The sequence below is a fragment of the Malus domestica genome, chromosome 04 (genome assembly GCF_042453785.1).
Source record: "Malus domestica chromosome 04, GDT2T_hap1".
NCBI classification, from domain to species: domain Eukaryota; kingdom Viridiplantae; phylum Streptophyta; class Magnoliopsida; order Rosales; family Rosaceae; genus Malus; species Malus domestica.
This window is the reverse complement of record NC_091664.1, coordinates 10,376,893-10,395,892: the sequence shown is the minus strand read 5'-3', so window position 1 is coordinate 10,395,892 and position 19,000 is coordinate 10,376,893. Positions and strand designations below refer to the sequence as shown.

General features: G+C 35.3%; 3 protein-coding genes across 6 annotated transcripts; 1 reads left to right on the top strand and 2 right to left on the bottom strand.

The window, feature by feature from the left end:
* The first annotated feature begins 790 nt into the window (after window positions 1–790).
* LOC103437196 (ATP-dependent Clp protease proteolytic subunit-related protein 2, chloroplastic) lies at window positions 791–5,320 on the top strand. Of its 4 annotated transcripts, XR_011579960.1 has the most exons (11): window positions 791–1,010; window positions 1,122–1,165; window positions 1,260–1,332; window positions 1,761–1,881; window positions 2,306–2,443; window positions 2,516–2,632; window positions 3,676–3,744; window positions 3,851–3,946; window positions 4,070–4,223; window positions 4,422–4,473; window positions 4,579–4,678. XR_011579960.1 is itself a non-coding variant. In XM_070820487.1 (10 exons), the coding sequence occupies exons 1-9, from the start codon at window positions 934–936 to the stop codon at window positions 4,205–4,207; spliced, it is 873 nt and encodes a 290-aa protein (XP_070676588.1). In that variant the 5' UTR covers window positions 791–933; the 3' UTR covers window positions 4,208–4,223; window positions 4,422–5,320. The 4 variants fall into 4 exon arrangements, 3 of the variants coding, with proteins under 3 accessions (XP_070676588.1, XP_028956875.1, XP_008373877.1); XM_070820487.1 differs by having other exon boundaries at window positions 4,422–5,320; XM_029101042.2 differs by lacking the exons at window positions 4,422–4,473; window positions 4,579–4,678 and adding an exon at window positions 4,349–4,416.
* LOC103437207 (uncharacterized) lies at window positions 4,388–5,127 on the bottom strand. The gene is made up of 2 exons (XM_008375665.2): window positions 4,608–5,127; window positions 4,388–4,452 (listed from the first exon to the last, which is right to left on the bottom strand). The coding sequence occupies exons 1-2, from the start codon at window positions 5,125–5,127 to the stop codon at window positions 4,388–4,390; spliced, it is 585 nt and encodes a 194-aa protein (XP_008373887.2).
* A 6,362-nt stretch (window positions 5,321–11,682) lies between the features above and the next one.
* Window positions 11,683–16,814, bottom strand: LOC103437197 (AT-hook motif nuclear-localized protein 1). Its single transcript, XM_008375656.4, has 5 exons — window positions 15,872–16,814; window positions 13,876–13,943; window positions 13,463–13,594; window positions 12,368–12,529; window positions 11,683–12,229 (listed from the first exon to the last, which is right to left on the bottom strand). Exons 1-5 carry the CDS (start codon window positions 16,233–16,235, stop codon window positions 11,996–11,998), a joined length of 960 nt encoding a protein of 319 aa, XP_008373878.2. The 5' UTR covers window positions 16,236–16,814; the 3' UTR covers window positions 11,683–11,995.
* Window positions 16,815–19,000: the final 2,186 nt, after the last annotated feature.

The following is a 19,000-nucleotide window of genomic DNA, read 5'->3' as shown; positions in this document are numbered from 1 at the left end:
GGGCCACAACATATGTAGGTTTTCCATGTCATGTGTCGTCATCCAGTTGAGCACAATGTTCATCCATAAGATGGAGGAAAAAATTATTATTAATTAAATAATATCTTAGGATTTATCTCGTAGTATTTTTATTAGAGATGATTGTGATCCCTTACTTGATTGAGTTAGTCTTCAATTAGAAAAACTTAAAGATAAAGATTAGTTATTAATCCTATCTTTAATACCCTTGACTTTTCTCAGTAGTGGAGTTTGGGGAAGTTGTAGTCAACAACTCAAGTCTTCAAGAGAGTTAAAATGTGTGTGGAATAAATATGGAATTCGCCAGATTAATAAGGACATTCCATCAATCTCCAATAAAAGTTCATGTGTCAACTCAAAGATTTTTTAGATTACTTTTGGCCGCATACCTTAACTTTAAAAATCTTAATTCAATACCCAAAAAAATTATAAAAAAACTTTAAATTTTCAAATGAATACAATCGAATTTCTACAAAATTTTATTATTTTATTTTAAATCTTGATTAAATACATTTGTAAACTCTTTTAAAGTCATTTAAACTTCTAATTGAGAATATAGGATCCTTCAATCACATCTGTTTATTGTACATCGTGTGATCATTTGTTGTCAGGTACTGTTTATATTCAAATTTAAATAAAAAATTTATAATAATTTCTGACCGTGCGATATACGATAAATGAATGTGATTTGAGGATTCGACGAGGATTCTCCATTCTAATTGAGTACACCCGGTAGTCAAGCTTTTTGTTGTGACATTTCAAACTTGAATCAGGGTCGGATCTTATATGATGATGACAAAACCAATCACCCGGCCCGTCAAAAACACGACGGTTTAGAAAAAAAAACTAGTCTATTCCCTTCTTCGTCTTCCTCCCATCCCAACCTCCCAAAACTTTCTCTCTCAGTTGGTGAAAATGGCAGTCTCTTTTCACCCAACCACTTCTTCTCCAGGCCTCCATCGCCAAGCTAGGCTCTCTCTTCCTCCTCCCAGGTAATCATTCTCATGGATTTTTTGTTCTTTTCTCTTTTAATCCGTTTTCTAATCCAAAAAATTAAAAAGATTAGTGTTTCTAATTGTAGTTATCCATTTATCCTTCCGCAGTTGCTCAACAAAGCATTATTCAGGATTAAAGCTGCAGTCTTTGGGTATTCGTTGCCTCCATCCTTCTCGGGAGCTAATTTCGGTCTTCTTTTTCTGCTATGTAATCATTTTAATTTTTTTTTTTTTGACAAAATAAAGGTACTTTTGGAGCTAAAAACCCTAACTTGACGGTTGAGTTCTACGGCAAAGTTAATAAGAGCCTTCAGTCCAGGTAACTAAAATATGGGCTGTGTTCATTTGCTTAATTCTTCTGCAGTTTTCTGGTTCTGTGGCGAAAATTAGTGTAAATTCGATACATGGGTGGTGGCCACTTGAATTTTTGTAGAGCATTATAGTAGGGTTTGCAGATGTGGATTATGCTACTTGGCCAAAGCTGTGTATGCCAGGTGCACCCAAGTTCGAATCCCACCTTCCCGTAATTAGAGTAGTTTAGAATATCGTTTTTCAATAGATTGGCGTGCCCCAAAATATCCCTTTATAAGTGTTATCATGAATTCCCTAAGGAACCTCAATTTTTCGGTTCTCTTGAAATAAAAAGAATAATAACTTCTTCTTTTTGATTAAATCTGAGAGTTGCTTGAATTTCTAAATCAATCTGTCAAAGCACGGATGATGTATCTCAATGTTTGCACTTTTCAGGACACGAAACCATAGACCATCTCGGGCACAAATTGGAATGATGCCTATAGGGACGCCAAAGGTGCCCTATAGAACTCCTGGTGAGGGAACTTGGCAATGGGTTGATTTGTGGAATGCTCTAGTAAGTGGTTACAGTTAATTCCATATGAAAAGAGCAGACAGTTGACATAGGATGTTATAGGTACAGGTCATTAACTTAGGTACAGAACACATCTAAGAATGACCCTTTGTTTCGTGTATCACCAATTAAGAGGCTTGGATCCCACTCAAGTAGATTATTTTACCATATTTGTATTTAGATGATGAAGCTTTTCAGTTTGTTTGTTCCCACCCAAATATTTCAAATGGTACTGTGAGCTTATACTTTGTTTCTATTGATAATTCCAAATCTTCCGTGAACTTATCTTGATAGCTAGATAAAAAAAAATACATTAAATGCCATCCGAAGTTGAGAATTAATTCTGTTTGGATTTCAACTTCTTGAGTTTACTGAAATCTCATTTTTGTTGCTTCTCTAAGAAAGCTTCTTTTTTATTGGAATGTAGTATCGAGAACGGGTTATCTTCGTTGGGCAGAATATAGATGAAGAGTTTAGCAATCAAATTTTGGCAACAATGCTGTACCTCGACACTATTGATTCTTCCAAAAGGCTTTATATGTATATCAACGGTCCTGGTGGAGATGTGAGCTAATCTTTTACTTCTTTCTATTATTGTTTTTCCATGCTCCATATCTAAAACTTGCGCTATTTTCAGCTTACTCCGAGCATGGCTATATATGATACGATGCAGAGCCTAAAAAGTCCTGTCGGCACCCATTGTGTAGGCTATGCCTATAATTTGGCAGCCTTTCTTCTAGCCGCTGGAGAGAAGGTAATACTTCTTTTTTAGTCCAGGTTGATGAAGTCCTTAGTACTAGATACTAATGCTCATCATGAAGAGGGTCGACATAAGTTTTCATTTTTCCTCTTCTTAGCCTTAGAAGTACAATAGTTAGTACAGCTATGATTATGCGGTATAATGTGTGGGGGAATTAGATATGAAGTTAGCACTTTGACCAGAGGACTTCTCTGTCTCTAATATTGCTATCTGACCACATCGTTTAACTCATGCTGTTTAGCACCGCCATGCATTGATGATTTGATGGATTATCTTCTTGTACTGCTTAAAAATATGGGGCTTTTAGATCTATGTCCAAAAATATAGATGGTTTTTAGGAGTGGGTCCAATTATCTAATTACATGTTTTTATTTCTTTTATACTCATTTTATATTTTTTTTAAATATTAAAAATCAATTAAAATATTCTAGTATCATGCATTTTTCAACCCCAAAAAATCTATGTAATATCTTACAACAATAAAAACTAATATACTAACATAAATTATCTACAAAACATTCTACCTTAACTCAAGTAACAAATATATGAATATATATTGTACCTGTAAGCGAGATATGAAACCTAACTAAAAGGTAGGAAAAAACATAATATACCTACAAGCAAGACATTAATTTGTGACACGTTGATTATAAAAAAAAATCTGTCATATAGATACATAAAAATAATTAACCTGTGATATAGGTTGATTATAAAAATTAAAAATAAAATCTATAAATGGGGTTTAAAGCAGGAGGAAGAACAAGAAATAACAAAAAATAAAAATAAATAATCAAAGAGATAATCAGGAAGAAATTTGATTTTTATAATAAATCTTATCATTGAATAGATAATTATTGATAATTAAATAATTAAATTTAAGGAATTGGACTTATTTTAATAAATTGGACTATTCCTACTATTGGCTAAAAAAATTGGACTTATATCAAGTTTTCCCTGAAAATATTACTGCTGTCATTTATTTATTAGATGACTAAACTCTGAAATTCCACCTTTTTTGTAATTTCTGCTTTTCTTAGGGGAACCGATTTGCAATGCCACTATCAAGAATTGCACTACAGTCTCCTGCCGGGGCTGCTCGTGGTCAGGTATCGCTGCTTCCTGTCAATGCCTAAAATGGCTTCTATAGATGCCTTTCAAGTTCTTAGATTTTTGGTCCTTGTGTTCACGAGTCTTTACAAAATCTTGTGGCAGGCCGATGACATACAAAATGAAGCAAATGAACTTCTCAGAATCAGGGATTACCTGTTTAATGAGTTGGCTAAAAAAACAGGCCAGTCAGTTGAAAAGGTTAGCTAGTTTGACTAATAATCCTATAATCACTTTTGGGTGAAGTGGTTTTATGACCCCATGCATGAAGCATCGTTGCTTATGTGTTTCAGTGAATGATCATTCTGAACTATGTATATTCAGATTAACAAAGACTTAAGTCGGATGAAGCGCTTTAATGCACAGGAAGCTCTTGAATATGGGCTCATTGATCGTGTTGTTAGGCCACCTCGTATCAAGGCTGACGCACCTCCCAAGGACACCGGATCAGGTCTTGGTTAGTACAACTATTGCTCTGGTAGGCAAATTGGTTGATTGCAGCTATAATATTCAAAATATTTCTGAAGTTCACTTGTATGTAGTATAGAACTATTGATCAGTCGTAATTGTTGCATAAAATTTGCTTCCCTTTGATCTTTGAAGGAACACTACACATTAAGACTTTTGGAAATAACTATTTGTTCAAAAGGATGCTATATCATTTTTACTCACACAGGCGAGGCGACAGTTATCACGCATTTCAGCATCTGTGCATTTCAGCATTGCAGGTATCAGTTAAACTTATGCATTCTATGGCAGAGAACAAGAGAGACAAAGGAAAATTATAGTAAAATTAAATTATTATTTTCTTGAGCTTTGTAAATAATTCACAGGTAGGTTAGCTGTAAGGGATAGGAGAGACCATCCCTTAACCTCTCTTCCCTCCATCCCTTGTTAACCTTGGCAATGAAGTCTTCGATTCGTTTCTCCAAATTACAGTCATATTCATCCATGTCTCCCCAACCAATCTCATCATCGCTACCATTGTCGTCGTCATCTTCTTCGTAGCCTTCAAAATCAAAATCATCATCTTCACTTTCACCATCATCGTTGTCATCAACATGGTCCCTACTGTGGTCACAACCCTCCAAACTCGAGTATTTATCACTCTTTGCATCCTCAGCGTCATCAGCTCCATCTTCTTCTAGTTCATACGAATGATGCATGAAAGATATGGCGTCATCGGCTTCCCCGGAAGATGGCCTGTGATTTCCAACAATGATGGCACCGATAATGATGTTAAACAACGAAAACACAAACAGAGGATTGGACGAGAATTGAAGATCTCGTCGTGAGGTTGATTGTAGAAAATAGCTCAGAACAAGAGCAGAAGCTAAGAACAGCAATAGAAAAATAGGTCTTGGTACGCCAACAAACATCATGTCCTGGTCTTTACAAACAGATGGGATGTTGATAGTTTAATTCTCAAGTTTCCTCTGAGAATATATGTAATTTATAGAGGTGTCTGCAGATTTTCCCGGAAAGTTTGATGGAGTATATTATTTGTATACTCCAAATTTGACTTTAAAATTTAGCTAATAGTTTTTGTTAAGTAATGAAAACTTGAAGCATAAATTAAGCACTGTTTTCTGAGTTTTCTTGCTCAGAGAAACAGGCGGCTTTTCTCATGGGTTTCCAAGCTAACTTTTGAACCTACTAAGAAGAAAAGCCATGTCCAAATTCACTCATTTTTCAAAATTAGTGTAATTTGGGCAAACACAAAATTAATAAAGTATACGAAATTGGAGTGTATTTGCGGAACTAAAGTCAACATGATCATTAGTTTAACACGTTTTAATAAATTGTGCAATCTAGATGTAAATCAGAGTTGTATTTAAGAAGCCAACTTGTGCAGAGCAAAAGGGTTTGTTTGGGAATGCTTAAGAAATGATCAAAAGCGTTTTCACAGCTAAGCACGCTTTTGCTCGTGTTTGGGAAATCAAGTTAAAAGTTTTTTTTTTTTTTAACAAACGATATTATCTACACTAAGGGAGAAGTGGGTGAGCTTAGCCTTACAGTGAGCTAGCAATAATGTGGTTCAAATTTGTCTTTAGCAAATCGAACCTAAAACTTCTTACTTACAAATTAAAATAAATACCACTAGACCGTAGTACTAAGTGGTAAATTAAAAATGTTATTGAGTCAAAACAATGCTTTATATAGAAATATCATGGCATATTTTTTTTATTTCCAATTTGGATATTGTAGTATTTTTAATGAAAACTTTAAAAAAATAAGTGCTTCTTACAAAGTAATCCCAAACAAGACTTGGTTGAGGGCATGCATGTGTCTGATGACTTGTACGTTTAGTTTTAAAACACAACTCAACTTCTGGGAATCTTTGTGGCAATGCAGGTTTCCAAAACACGGTTAACTTTCTAGGCTGTTGATCAAAACAAACATAAAAATAGACATTGACTTCAATCAAAAGCAGTATTCGGGAATGATTTGAAGTGGACAGGATGATAAAATATTACATAAGCAGAGATGACAGACTCATTAAGAAGTATGTTTTTGACCTCGTCTTCTTTGATTGAGAATCCTCGTTTCCTCGTTGGATCTTTTTTGTGAAAATTCCGAGAATCTTCCAATCACATATGTTCATCATATATCAGTTAGATACTGTTTATATTTAATTTTAAATAATAAAAATTACAATAATTTCTAACTGCACGATGTACAATAAACGAATATGATTGGAGGATCCTCACAAAGAAGATCCGGCGAGGATCCTCTTGGGTCTTCTTTTATTTCCTGAAATTTTGTGCATGGGTGGATAAAAGCTTTTAAGTTGGGTAAATTACATTTTACTCCCTCAGGTTTGGGGTTGATTGCAACCTCATACCACATTTTTAAAACATTTTAATTTCGTACATTTACTTATCATTTTATTTTAATTTCATACATCCGTTAGAACCGTTAACTGATGACATGGCAAATATGGGATTCACATTTGTGTTGACGTGGCTGACAAACGTGTCCCACGTGGCATACAAAATTAATAAAAAATTAAAATCTAATTTGAATATTAACATATTAAAATAATTAACTAAAAATAAAAAATAAAATACAAATTCTTCATCTTCCCCACCCCTTCTCCCACCACCACCCCCTTGTCCACCCGAGCCACCCCTTCTCCCATCACCAAACCCCGTCACCAACCCCGTCCCCCAATTTTTTCCCCAGACAAAACCCATCACCTCCTCCTCTCCTCTTGCTGCAACATCTCATCCGTCGGCAGAACCCCAAAAAATCCAATCCCAGGCTTCTCCTCTCCTCCGTCTGCAACATCTCATTCTCTCCTCCCGTCTGCAACACCTCCTTGTAAGGTTTTCCGAGTGGTGTGAGTTGTAACAAAACCATATTATTGTATGTGTTATGAAGATTTAATGGACTCGTAATTTGTGTTTTAATCATGATAAAACACTTAAAAGGGAAGTGAACTTAAGAGAATGAGTTTGCTAAAAACTCTACTTAACGTGGGATAACTGCAACCACGATGGATGGAGCAGTTATGGCCTTACATGATTAAAACCGTTGCATGGTCTCTTTTCTCGGACGCCAGTTCATTTTGATACAATCTCCATCACTTGCAGAACATTTTTGAGTCCTAGAGAAGAGAAGAACACAGCCTTTCATGCACCACAAGTTCTTGTAGTAAAACCTGCTACTACAAACCCTAGTTCCATTGTGATTACATTGTTTCTTGCTTTCTGATCTCTATGGCGAACTCAGCAAGTAAGTGTGTTGCATGTTTTCGTGCGTTTATATTAGTGTAATCACTCTATTCTCTCATACTTACACGTAGTTCAAATATTAGGTTGATTATACTTAAGTTCCACATATAAAGGTTTACACTGCTCTCCTCACAACAGGCCATCGAAGAAGCCCTAAGACGTCGACTCCTTCGCTACTCTCTCAAAGATGTCTCCCACCTCCTCCGTGTCTCCTCATCCTCTTCTGGTCCCTCAAGACCCGCGGCCTCGTCGCCTGCAGCACTGGCGTGGGAATCGTCATGTTCGACAACAAGCTCCTCGACAAATTCGCTACCACTTAACTCAACCCCTCAGACACCTAGAACTCCTACGCCATCAACAACTCCAACGCGGATCGAATTTAGGGGTTGGGTTGGATTCGAAAACATTAGGGGTTGGATTTGGTGACTTTGGAGGTTGGATTTGGTGAACTTGGGGGTTGTATTTGTCCAAATCCGAAATTCCCCCAAACCCAGGTCCAGGTTGCAGGGCCGAAGTCGGCGTCCCTCCGCCTCTCTCCTCATGCTACTACAGCAACCTCAACGACGTTTCCCGCGCCCGCCGCCCGCCACCTGCAAGTCCTAGATAGGGAGGTAAATTTTGGGGTGGGATTTGATGAATTTAGGAGTGGGATTTGTTCAAATCCTAAATTCCCCAGACCCAGTGCCTCCACAAATCCATTTGGATTGCTATGTGGTTTTTGCTCGATTAAGTACTGCAATTTGGGGCCGATCTGAAGATTCTACATACGTTTTTTCGCTGGAGCAAGTAGCTGGAGAAGAAGGGGAGTGTAGACTCAGAAGACATTTAAAAGAAGATGTGGGCCCGCTTGTGTTTTTTTTTAGTTTTGTTTTAAGGGATCCACACAGCCTTTTTTACTTCTCTTACACCCTTTTAATTTTCAACCGTCGGATCGGATGAATTAAAGAATATCAAATGACAGAAAATAACAAGGGGTATGGAAGAAGTAAAAATGAATGTGTGGATAGCACACCCCTTGTTTTATATTAGCTTTATATTTAAATTGGTATTTTAAATTTTTTTTTTGTACATGTGGCATCCACTTCATTAAAAATGTAGATTTTATATATGCCACGTCATTATTTAACAGTCAATTTAACGGATTGACTAATGGTTGTATTAAAATGAAATGAAAATTATAGTTAATGTATAAGAGTGAAATGTTTTAAAGATGTTATAAGATATTGCAATTGCACCTAAACCTAAGGGGGTAAAATGTAATTTACCCTTTTAAGTTTATTTAGATAGACAACATAAGCCTAGCGCCACCTAGATTATTGTTTTTTAAATCTCCGCCTAGCGCCACTTAAGCCTTGCCTAGGCACTAAAAGGTTGGTTACAGTCCCGATTAGTACCTTGGCGTTTGAAAATTAAGAAAGTGGGTCTAGATCTGTTTAGGCGTCTCGATTAGTACCTTGGCGTTTGAAAATTAAGAAATTGGGTCTAGATCTGTTTAGGCGGGTGCCTGGCCTGCCTAGGCACCCGCCTAGCTTGCGACTCTCATTTAGACAGAAAATCAATACTTTCAGTTTGCATTTTGATTTTTCATTAAAATGTAAGGGACTTATTAAATACTTAGATAAACGCTCATTAAGTATAAATAGGCATTGATTTATGCAAATATATAATAAATTACTTAAGCCACTAGGCTCTAGCCTGCCGCACAATTAGCCCCTAACGTTTTTAAAACCTTGATAAAAATAAAACAATGTAGCAACTTACAAGCTATAATTATCCGTGACAAGTTTTCATATCATCAAACATTGCATTATGGTTTCATTATCAAGTAAAAACATATTTTAGAAAACTTCATTTTAATCCCTAAAAAAGATGAGTTTTAGATTATAACCATATGTAAGATTAAAATCCAATTTTAGTCCCTAGCACATTTAATCATATCATTTATTAGTTGTATTTTGATGTTTTATTTTATCTTTTTATTTTTATTTTAATGTATTAATTACATTTAAATTTAATTTTTATTTCATTCATCATAATATATTTTAATGTCTACATTTAGGTAACTAAATTTTTTATAATATATATTCCGATAACAATTTTGTATGGTCTTCATTTAGGTACATTAATACATTTGAATATTTTGGTATATCTATCGGTACAAACATGTAGTTACATTGATTCAATATAAGACATTTCGTTACATACACTTTGATACACACATTTGAGTATTGACTTTTAGGTACATTAATTCAATTATTATTTCGGTAAATACATTTAGATACATACATTTTGGTATTGATATTTAGGTACATACATTTTCGGTATTGACATTTAGGTTCGTACATTTTGGTACATACATTTTGGTATTGACATTTAGGTACATTATAATATATTTCGGTACAATCATGTACGTACAAATATTTTGGTACAAAAAAGTCAATTTTATATATTTTGGTACCATTATTTCTGTACACTTATGTATCTATATATTTTTGTATCACAATTTTTTTTTTAATATTTTCTCATTTACGTTCATTTCTAATTAAAAAATTAAATATGTGCATATTAATAAAATTAAAATTTAATATAAGAGATTAAATAAAAATACACATTAAATAAGAAAAATTGAATGTAAATTTTGATAAAAGTACACTCAAGGGATTAAATTGAATATTTAATCTAACATCAGGTTTTTTTAAATTTTAATCTTTTGCAAGCACTAATGTTCAAAAACCCCAACATATTTCTATAACAATATAAGCAACAAAGGCCTTTTTTTCCCTACCTTTCTCGCAATTGTTCACACCGCTGCTTCCTATGGCAACCCCACGCCACGCCACGCCACCAGGCCCTGAACGGGTGGAAAAAATCCAGTCCGGCAAAGATAATTTTTTATATTTCGAAGTTTTCCATAATTTAGATCTACCCGTGCACTCATTTTCTCTTTATAAATCCGATTAATGAGTTGTTGATGTTGACGACAGCTGACTTGAGTTGAGTTGGAGTTGCCGGATGTGATTACAAGTGAAAGAGACATGAAATCTGGTAAACAAAAACTCCAAAATCAGTGTTTTTTTCTCCGACATCACAGTCAACGTCCTTTGTGGCGTGGTTTCGGTACTCAACTTCAGTTATTATGGTGGGGTATGATTGGGACAGGTTTTTACTCATTTTGGCAAGCTCGAAATTTATTCCGTTTTGAAGGGAAAATGTTTACAGTTGATCAGTGCTAATGGCATTCGCTCGCAAGTTTTAGAATTCATGAGTTTCTTTGGATTTCTCCTTGTGCTTTTCAAGTTCAAGTTAACACTGACGATGCAACTCGTGGTTCTCCGAGCATGGCTGGTTTTGGTGGTATTTTCCATGACCATTTTGGGTCATTGTCTTGAATGCTTTGCAAGATATTTGGCGGTGCTACTACCTTGGAGGCGATCTTGAAGCTATTATTCATGCTCTTCATATGGCTTTGGAGATGGGTTGGCATTCTCTTTGGATTGAGTGTGATTCTTATTTGGCACTGCATTTTTTTTTTTAAAGGATCTTCTCATGTGCCTTGGCGTTTGTCAATTGATTGGGCAAATTGTTATACCATTCTCTCTCCATGCATGTTTGGATTTCTCACATTATCGCAAAGGAAATCAGGTGGCCGATTGCTTGGCAAACTATGGTGGTGATCTGCCGTGCGTAGTTGCAACTTTTAGTCATAATCTTCAAGACTTCCCAATTTTTGTTTCTCATAGGAGTTGTCGTAATCATGTTTGTGTCTGATAATTGTCTACTTGTTAGAGTTTGACTTCATGTCCCCTCCAAACCAGTCGCCCGCACACATGAGAACTACTAAATGTAGCTTATGGTGTAAACATCAAAAGTTAATGGGGAAAATCAAAATTTCCTTCCCTCTGTTTAGTAAGAGATACAAACGTACTGTATACAACCGGTAACAAGAAAGACTGAGAAAGTCGGAGATAAGGTCCATCTACGTTCAACTTTCATTAGGAATGTATCTATTCCCCCTGCAAAAGCACTCTAAACAACAAATCCAAAGCAAACCGGAAACCCCCAGAAATTTCATCATTTTTCAAGATTGTACATCCCCACAGGCTACCTATTTCCTGCCTTCAGCCTTCCTCTAACTAAATCAAAGGAACGAAAGCTGAAGTTCACGGAGTTGAACCAACAGAATCAAACGATCGAGAAAGATGAGTGAATACGTCTCAAACAACTTCAAATCACATTACATCAATCCAAGGAAAGGCAGATTCGGTCGCTAATATTACATGATCAAACTACTCTAGATGTCACAACAGGCTGCCGAAGCAGCACTAGAAGCCTTCCTACGCGGCTAAATTAAAGAACACCTCAAATGGGGTTGAACCCTGCGACGATACTAGCAGTCAAGTTTACAGACAACAACAAACAAGGACAAGTGAGATCCAACGGTTGGGAATAGGGGAGCTTAATTGCCAATGTGGTCAGTGAGAAACCTCATATTGCAACTAGAAGCACTTACTCTTCACATTACACCTCCCGGCAAAGATACATTAATGTCAGTCTTGTTTTTTGGATCTGATGCCAATGACGACCAATTATCTCCACGGAAGGCAGTCGAGGATGAGAAGTTTGATTTTGGGTCGGCACTTGAAATAGGAACAGCCATAGTTGGTGTTGCATTAGCCATGTAATCATGTTTCTGTTTCTTGGGCTTCTGTTCATGCTGGTTTCCTGATAGAAAACTGCCTACTACAACCTGATTTAAAGCAAGGAAGAAATCTCAGATCATGCTTCGTTGTCGTTAAAAAGCAGCCCGTAACCATCCTGCCTTTTTGCTTTCTTGTGAAAGTGAGCAAGGACGCAGGTAGACATTTGGAAATAAAATAAGCCATACCTGCACTGGACTTGCAGCTACTAACAGACCACCAACTCCACCACCTACAACACGCCCATCTGGACTTGCTAAAGAAACACTCATCCCGCCTGATCTGCTTCTTGTCCCTCCTGTTTCATTGGGCATAAATGAACCCGATAAAGACAATATCTCGAAACGGCCCTGCAAGAACAAGAATGCAAAGACGAGAACCCACCCGTGGTTAGCAAAAGAACATTTAATAATACAAAAGATAAGTAAAAACGAACCCAGCCTGTGGTTTGGGAAAGTTCAATGAAAAACAATCACTAAATCAAATTATCAGAAATCAGGGCTGCATATGAGGAAAAAGTTGAAATTTATGTGATTGAGAGAGTAATGAGTTTGACAACAATGGTGGAAAGGCACAATTCTTCCAAACTAACTTTTCCGATACCAAACTTCTGAATAAAGGCATAAGCATTCGTCTTCGTTTAGTATAACTTTTGTCAGCAACACAGATGCTAAAATTTTCTTCGATCAATATTATCAGAAGTGTAGAAAATCACTTGGCCTCCAAGGAAAAAAGGGCAAAAAAGAAAAAAATAATAACAGTTACCTCAAGATAGGGCTTTAACCACACACGGACTAAGAAAATAAGCCTCATCATTGTTCACAGTATGACATGAAAAATAAATGAAAACAGACGGGCTAACAACAAAAAGCTCCCTGTCTTAAAAGGAGACATAAAAACTGGATATAGTCTTTATTGGTGATTTCCTTTGCATGCTCTGTGAGGAAGCATTACCAATAACAAAAAAGTCACCAACTTTTGAAGTCTCAAACAATACTCATTACGAGTAAGGCGGAATCAGAGAATGAGTATGCCACTTAATACAATCAGTAACAGAAAAAAATCAACTAAAAAAAACTAATTATATTTATGCTTACAGTACACACAGGAGAAAGTTATGGGGAAAAAATATCAGATACTAAGCAAATCATTGTTAATAGAATTATCCATTCCAGAATACTTCCAAAATGCCACACATTATGTTACAGGAAAAAAAAAAATGCCACACATTACTGATCCAAATGAAACAGCGATATTATCATAAAAAGGTTAAAATGCATCACCTCGTATGTCAATGTACCGCCAGAAGAATCAGGCTGACGAAGAGTCACACTTGAAATAACACCATTGGCAGAGAGCACGCATATTGCTCGAGGACCTTGTTGAGAAAATGATATAATCTTCATCATGACATCCTAAGACAACCACGGTTGTTAAGGGAAAAGTCAACTTAAGTTCTTAAAGTACCCATTGAAGTTATAAACCAAAACTCCTAACGAAGTTGCTAAATGATCTGAAAGTGTAAAACAGGCCACCAATTACTTGTTGAAGTAAATAATATCTACCAATCTAGTACTCACAATTGGCCATCTCCAGCGATTTAACTTATGTAATATTTTCATTTAGACCAACCATTGACATCATGAAGGTTTTAGCAATGTAGGATATGACAAACATAATTATTAGAGTTAATTACCTCTCCCGAATTAACAGTGATAATATGGGGTGTAAAATTGGCACCAACCGAGCATGCAACCCATTCACCTGTAAAAATAGAACACTAACAGGATTAGCCACCTCACAAGGAGCTCTCAACCTTGTCATAGATTTTTTTACTCATGCACTTCACATCAAGGTACTTGTTCCATAAATCAAAGGCAGAGTAATGTAGATCATTTCAAGAGCCATAATAAATTCATGGTCTTCATAAATAAATAAACATATAAAACATAACAAAAGGTACACATTTATCTTCAGTTTTTACCAAGAAAAAACAAGTGTTGATGACTTCAGGCAACTGCATATCTCAGTGAAAACCGACACCAACAACCACAAAACATATCAGGAAAACTTTCTTATTATGCTGACACGCTTGTTTTATGTCAGACCAAGACAACTACAAAAAATAACACTATCACATTAATGCAGTAATCATCATCCAAAAACTTCCATCTGCGGCTTGTTGGCGTTATACTATGATTAAAGCTCACAGCAACCATTTACAAGGGAGGAGTAGCTTATTCCAGTATGATTTTCCAAGCTTCCAGAGCCGTGGTTGCATAAATTTGTTAACATCCAGAAGTTGTCATCTTTAGACTTCATAAATTACAGATACAAACACAGACCAACAGATGATTTTAGGTATCATTTCCAAAGCATTGCCATTCGCATCAGAGAGAAATCATATGCATTCCTGTAATTAAATATCACTTGATTCCCTTATAATCTATAATTTACCATCTTTACTTGTGTCAGATAACTACTACACATACCTGATCAACAATGTAAATAGAATATTAGTAATGCTTACAGTTAGGTAATTGAAAACTATTGGTCAGAAGGATTTGAATTATTCCTGGTTATTCCAGTAGTGCTAAGCTAGTTATTTATAAAACTAAGTTAAGTACACCATTGTGCTAAATCAACATTTCCGACATTCACTTCAATCTATCTTTTGTATAATGTAGAATAACTGTTCATATATCCGAACAATTAGTGCATTATCCAAAAGGAAAAAGAAAAAATAAGGATAGAGTTATGATGCATTGATGAAATTAAATCACTGAAAGACTGGAAGTAGTCCCAAAATGTTAAATGTCAGTCCCAAATTAATCTTAAAAATACAATAAAAAATCTGCATGCAAACTAAACAATTATCTTATCAAAATTAATAGCCAAAAATGACCCAAATTCCAAACGACACATTTCTGCAGATGATTGGTAGATGGGATTTCAAAATTTTCATGCAGACATTCATGCAGCCAGCAGATGACAAACTCGAATCCAACACATGCAAGTATCTATGACAACGGATGTTCCACCATTCATGTTGTAGAGAATCATTCGAAGAATACTATGAAAGCTGACTGACCACAATCTAGATGTACTCAAACACCAAAGAACATTGGTAACTGACTAGGATTATTACATTCTGAGAAACCTATGAAACAACATAAAACCAGAATCAGATCTTCAACATGGACAAGACATAAATAAAAGGATGAGGTTGTTATTGTTTACTATTTAGATCTGTCAGCAAGTTGAAGACTGGTTTCAGGTCCAAGTCTGTTCACCATGACTTGCAGACTTTAGCATGTACATAAATTGGCACCTGACATCATTTTCTTCCTCAAAAAGGTGAGAGAAAGGCCGCCTCCAAAGGACAGCCAGAACAAGAAGATTCCTTCATTCCCATACCACCAACCCACAAAAACACTCATCTTTCAGAACCACCACCCACGCACACACCAAGATCTTTCAAGTAAGAAGGGCATCCAATCAGAGGTCCCACATCTACCCAACAAGCATCCCATAAACCCCAAATCTATACCCTCTATTTAGAGTATATCTCACCCAATCCCAACACAGAAACCACACAAAACCAACCTTAAAAATTTCGACTTTAGCTCAAAAACAAGCATAAAATCACTCAAACTCAAAAGGGTATGTCCAAAAAACTGTTATTTCATTACCTAAATTCTCCACCTCGTACTTGGTCTTGCTCACTGAGCTGGGTGGCTTCACTTTCCCACGCTTCTCCGCCGAGAAATCGATCACCGGCGGCGGCGCAGAGGACGATATGGGCTTCGGTGACAGAGCCATGGTGACACTCCCGTCCGGTCCATACTTCCTTGGCCTCCCTCTCTTCTTCTTCATCGGCATAGACCCTGCCGCCGGCAGAGACGCCGCCTGTGGCGGCGCAACCGGCACATGAGGTGTTGATCCAGCGTTGTGGGTCGGGTTTTCTGACCTTGGAGCGACATGGTAGTCTGATGGAGCATCTGATCCCACAACTGTAACCCCACTACTATTCACACCACCTTCCCTACCCTCCATAGTTAACACTTAAACCCCCCAAAATTGTATCTTTTGAGCTTTTTAACAAAAACCCATTTTTACTTTACTAATTTAAAATTGCCCACTCATTCGAAATTTGAAAACTTAACCAGAAATTATATTCGGAACAGAAAACCCAGATGGAGAAAAAAATTAAAACAAGAACAACAGACTGTGAAGCTTCCTTCCTGAGCTTTTAACACAAAAAAATAAAAATTACAGGGAAAAAAATACAATTAGCTGCAAATGTTTGTGAAGGTTTAGTTTTACTCAAAGCTATTTTATTTAAAGGCAAAGTTAGCTGGAAAAACAGAGCTCAAAGGAAAAAAAATTAATAATTTGGATTTGATCTTTTGGGCTCTTAGATTTTCTGGTTTTGTGATTTGAATGGAAAAAATTGTTGAGATAATAGTAAGAAAAGCTTTGTATTTTGTTTTACAGTTTATTGGGTGCCAAACTTTCCTTAGACTGTCCGAATTGCGATTAAACAAAAGAAATGAAAAACAAATAAAGGGAAAAAAATATTAAATTAAATGGACATTTTGAGCATGTTGTTTATTTTAGCATTTTTATGTTAAAAAATATATCTTGTTTTGGTTGGAATCCGGCCAGAAATAATATATTAAAAAAAGGGTAAGGGTAGGAATTGTCTAATGGTAGGAATTTTCTGATGGTGTTATTCACTCTTTAATTCTCGAGTGAAGGATCAAATAAATTAAAAAATATGTGTAAATAACACTATTTTTTTTATTATTTCTTTTCTTAAGCATATATTTTGCTTGAAATATGGGCAAAAGTGAAATGTAGTAATTATTGCTGTTATTAATTTTATAGTATTTTAAGTGAATGGAAAAGTAAAATTAGGTTGCCAAGGCATGAAGAAATAAATTGTCTATAAAAAGAAAATTGATTTTTTTGGGTTTTTTTTTTTGGGGGGGGGGTACTACTGGTGCAGGCTTGGGCAGGCATCAACTTTTTGGTTTATGGCAACAAAAATCTGTGGTAGTGGTACAACATCAACAACTGCAGCTGCTTTATTTATTCTCCCATTCATCAATTGAGAAATCTAAAAAACTACGGTAAAGTAGTATTTTTTTTTACTTAAATAAGGAGTACTAGATTCAATTCTTATCAAAAATAAATTTGAATAATATTATTGTTAATTCATTGTTGAGACTTAGTCTACCCTCTTTTCTTTAGTATAATAATATCGTTTATTCAAAAAATAAAAAAACCCTCTCTGCCGTGTGGTTAGTTCCACAGGCTCCTTTTCTTTTTTTCCTTTCTGTTTCTCATTTCCCATGGTGTTTGGCTTTGTTGTTTTCTCTGGTTTTATGCAAGCTTATATTTTGAACACAAAAAAAAAGGAATTGTTATTGGCATTTCTAAATTTTCATTTTGTATTCTAAATTTTTTTTATATAGAAAAAAAAAATACAACCGTGAGGAGTGCAAAAAATGAATTTTTTTTTCTTTAGTGCTATTAATAGTTGGCTTTCTGTGTATTATTGAAATAGATCTAATGATTGGTTTCACTCAGTGTTTAAAAGTTTTTCAATACAAAAAAAAAAAAAAAAAAAAAAAGATACAGACATAGAGGGTGAAGTCTAAACTTCACCTTATATTGAAAAGACTCTTAAGTTTAGGCTAAACCCGACATATATCGTCGATATTTTTGACACCTGTTAATATCAGAGAAACTCTTATATTTTGTTTAAACCAATGTTTGACAATCCCTAAATTTTATTGATATTAGATATATCCATCGATATTTTCATGAATTTGCATTATGGTCTTTTCGCCGATACCGATATTTTAAACATTGGTTCAACTTCAAATTTGTTTTTTTTCATACCAAATTTATAGGGATGAATAAAATAAATAATAATATTATCCAAAATTACTTATTTTGAAAACTTATTGTAATTCATTATTGCAAACTGTCATTAAGCTAATCCCTTTATTATAAGATTGGTTCAAATTGTCATTAAGTTAATCCCTAAAAATATTCAATATTATCATCTCATAACCCTCCTATCAAATACTGCTATGTATAGTTCGTCTTCTTCCTAGAACCTTCTGTTCTACATTATTGCAGAGAAGTAATAAAGCGCCACTTCCACCGGAATATAACCAGTCTCTAAGGTGGTAGAAACCTACATACGTGTAATTAAGCGCCACTTTCACCAGAATAAAACAAGATAACTTTAACAAAAAACTTCCGGTACGATTTACCTTAACGAAAAACTATATTTTTATACTAAAAAGTCAATGGTACTATTCACTTTACTCTTTATTTGTCTTTTTCGTTAAAACTCAAAATTTTCAAATCATTTTTATTAGTTTTCATATAAAACAATACACTTACTCTTACTCAAGCCTAACACACACCTCTTAACGACAATACATAATCAGTGGAAGTGGAACCATAACAAAAAAAGTTCATTCGTGACACCAAGAAAGAGAGGTACAGGAGATGACGGAAACAACCTTTAACCCTAGATAAATAACCGGATAAACAACATTAACTCCGAGTAGATTAACCGATAAATAACCTCAAGTGGCTAGGAAAGGCCCTAAAGTTTCTTTACTTTGTAACTTCTATTTGTGTGATTTTGGTTACATACTCTGCATTCTTCAACTTATGTGTTTTTCCTCTCAGCTAACTTTATTATATTTCTCTAATTGATCAAAAAGTGTGTTTTATAGTAGCATTGTTATGAAGCCAAAGTCTTATACAAACTAACCTTCCTTAGTTAGCTCACC

What these genes read in the sequence shown, in the direction of transcription:
- LOC103437207 (XM_008375665.2), bottom strand. Translation starts at nt 5,127, where the DNA reads ATGATGTTTGTTGGCGTACCAAGACCTATTTTTCTATTGCTGTTCTTA. An exon ending in GGAAGAGAGGTTAAGGGATG is followed by an intron (nt 4,453 to 4,607) that starts GTCTCTCCTATC and finishes TGAAATGCACAG; the next exon opens with ATGCTGAAATGCGTGATAAC.
- LOC103437196 (XM_070820487.1), top strand. Translation starts at nt 934, where the DNA reads ATGGCAGTCTCTTTTCACCCAACCACTTCTTCTCCAGGCCTCCATCGC. An exon ending in TTCTAGCCGCTGGAGAGAAG is followed by an intron (nt 2,633 to 3,675) that starts GTAATACTTCTT and finishes TGCTTTTCTTAG; the next exon opens with GGGAACCGATTTGCAATGCC. An exon ending in CAGGCCAGTCAGTTGAAAAG is followed by an intron (nt 3,947 to 4,069) that starts GTTAGCTAGTTT and finishes ATGTATATTCAG; the next exon opens with ATTAACAAAGACTTAAGTCG.
- LOC103437197 (XM_008375656.4), bottom strand. Translation starts at nt 16,235, where the DNA reads ATGGAGGGTAGGGAAGGTGGTGTGAATAGTAGTGGGGTTACAGTTGTG. An exon ending in GTACGAGGTGGAGAATTTAG is followed by an intron (nt 13,944 to 15,871) that starts GTAATGAAATAA and finishes CTATTTTTACAG; the next exon opens with GTGAATGGGTTGCATGCTCG. An exon ending in TCACTGTTAATTCGGGAGAG is followed by an intron (nt 13,595 to 13,875) that starts GTAATTAACTCT and finishes TGGTTGTCTTAG; the next exon opens with GATGTCATGATGAAGATTAT.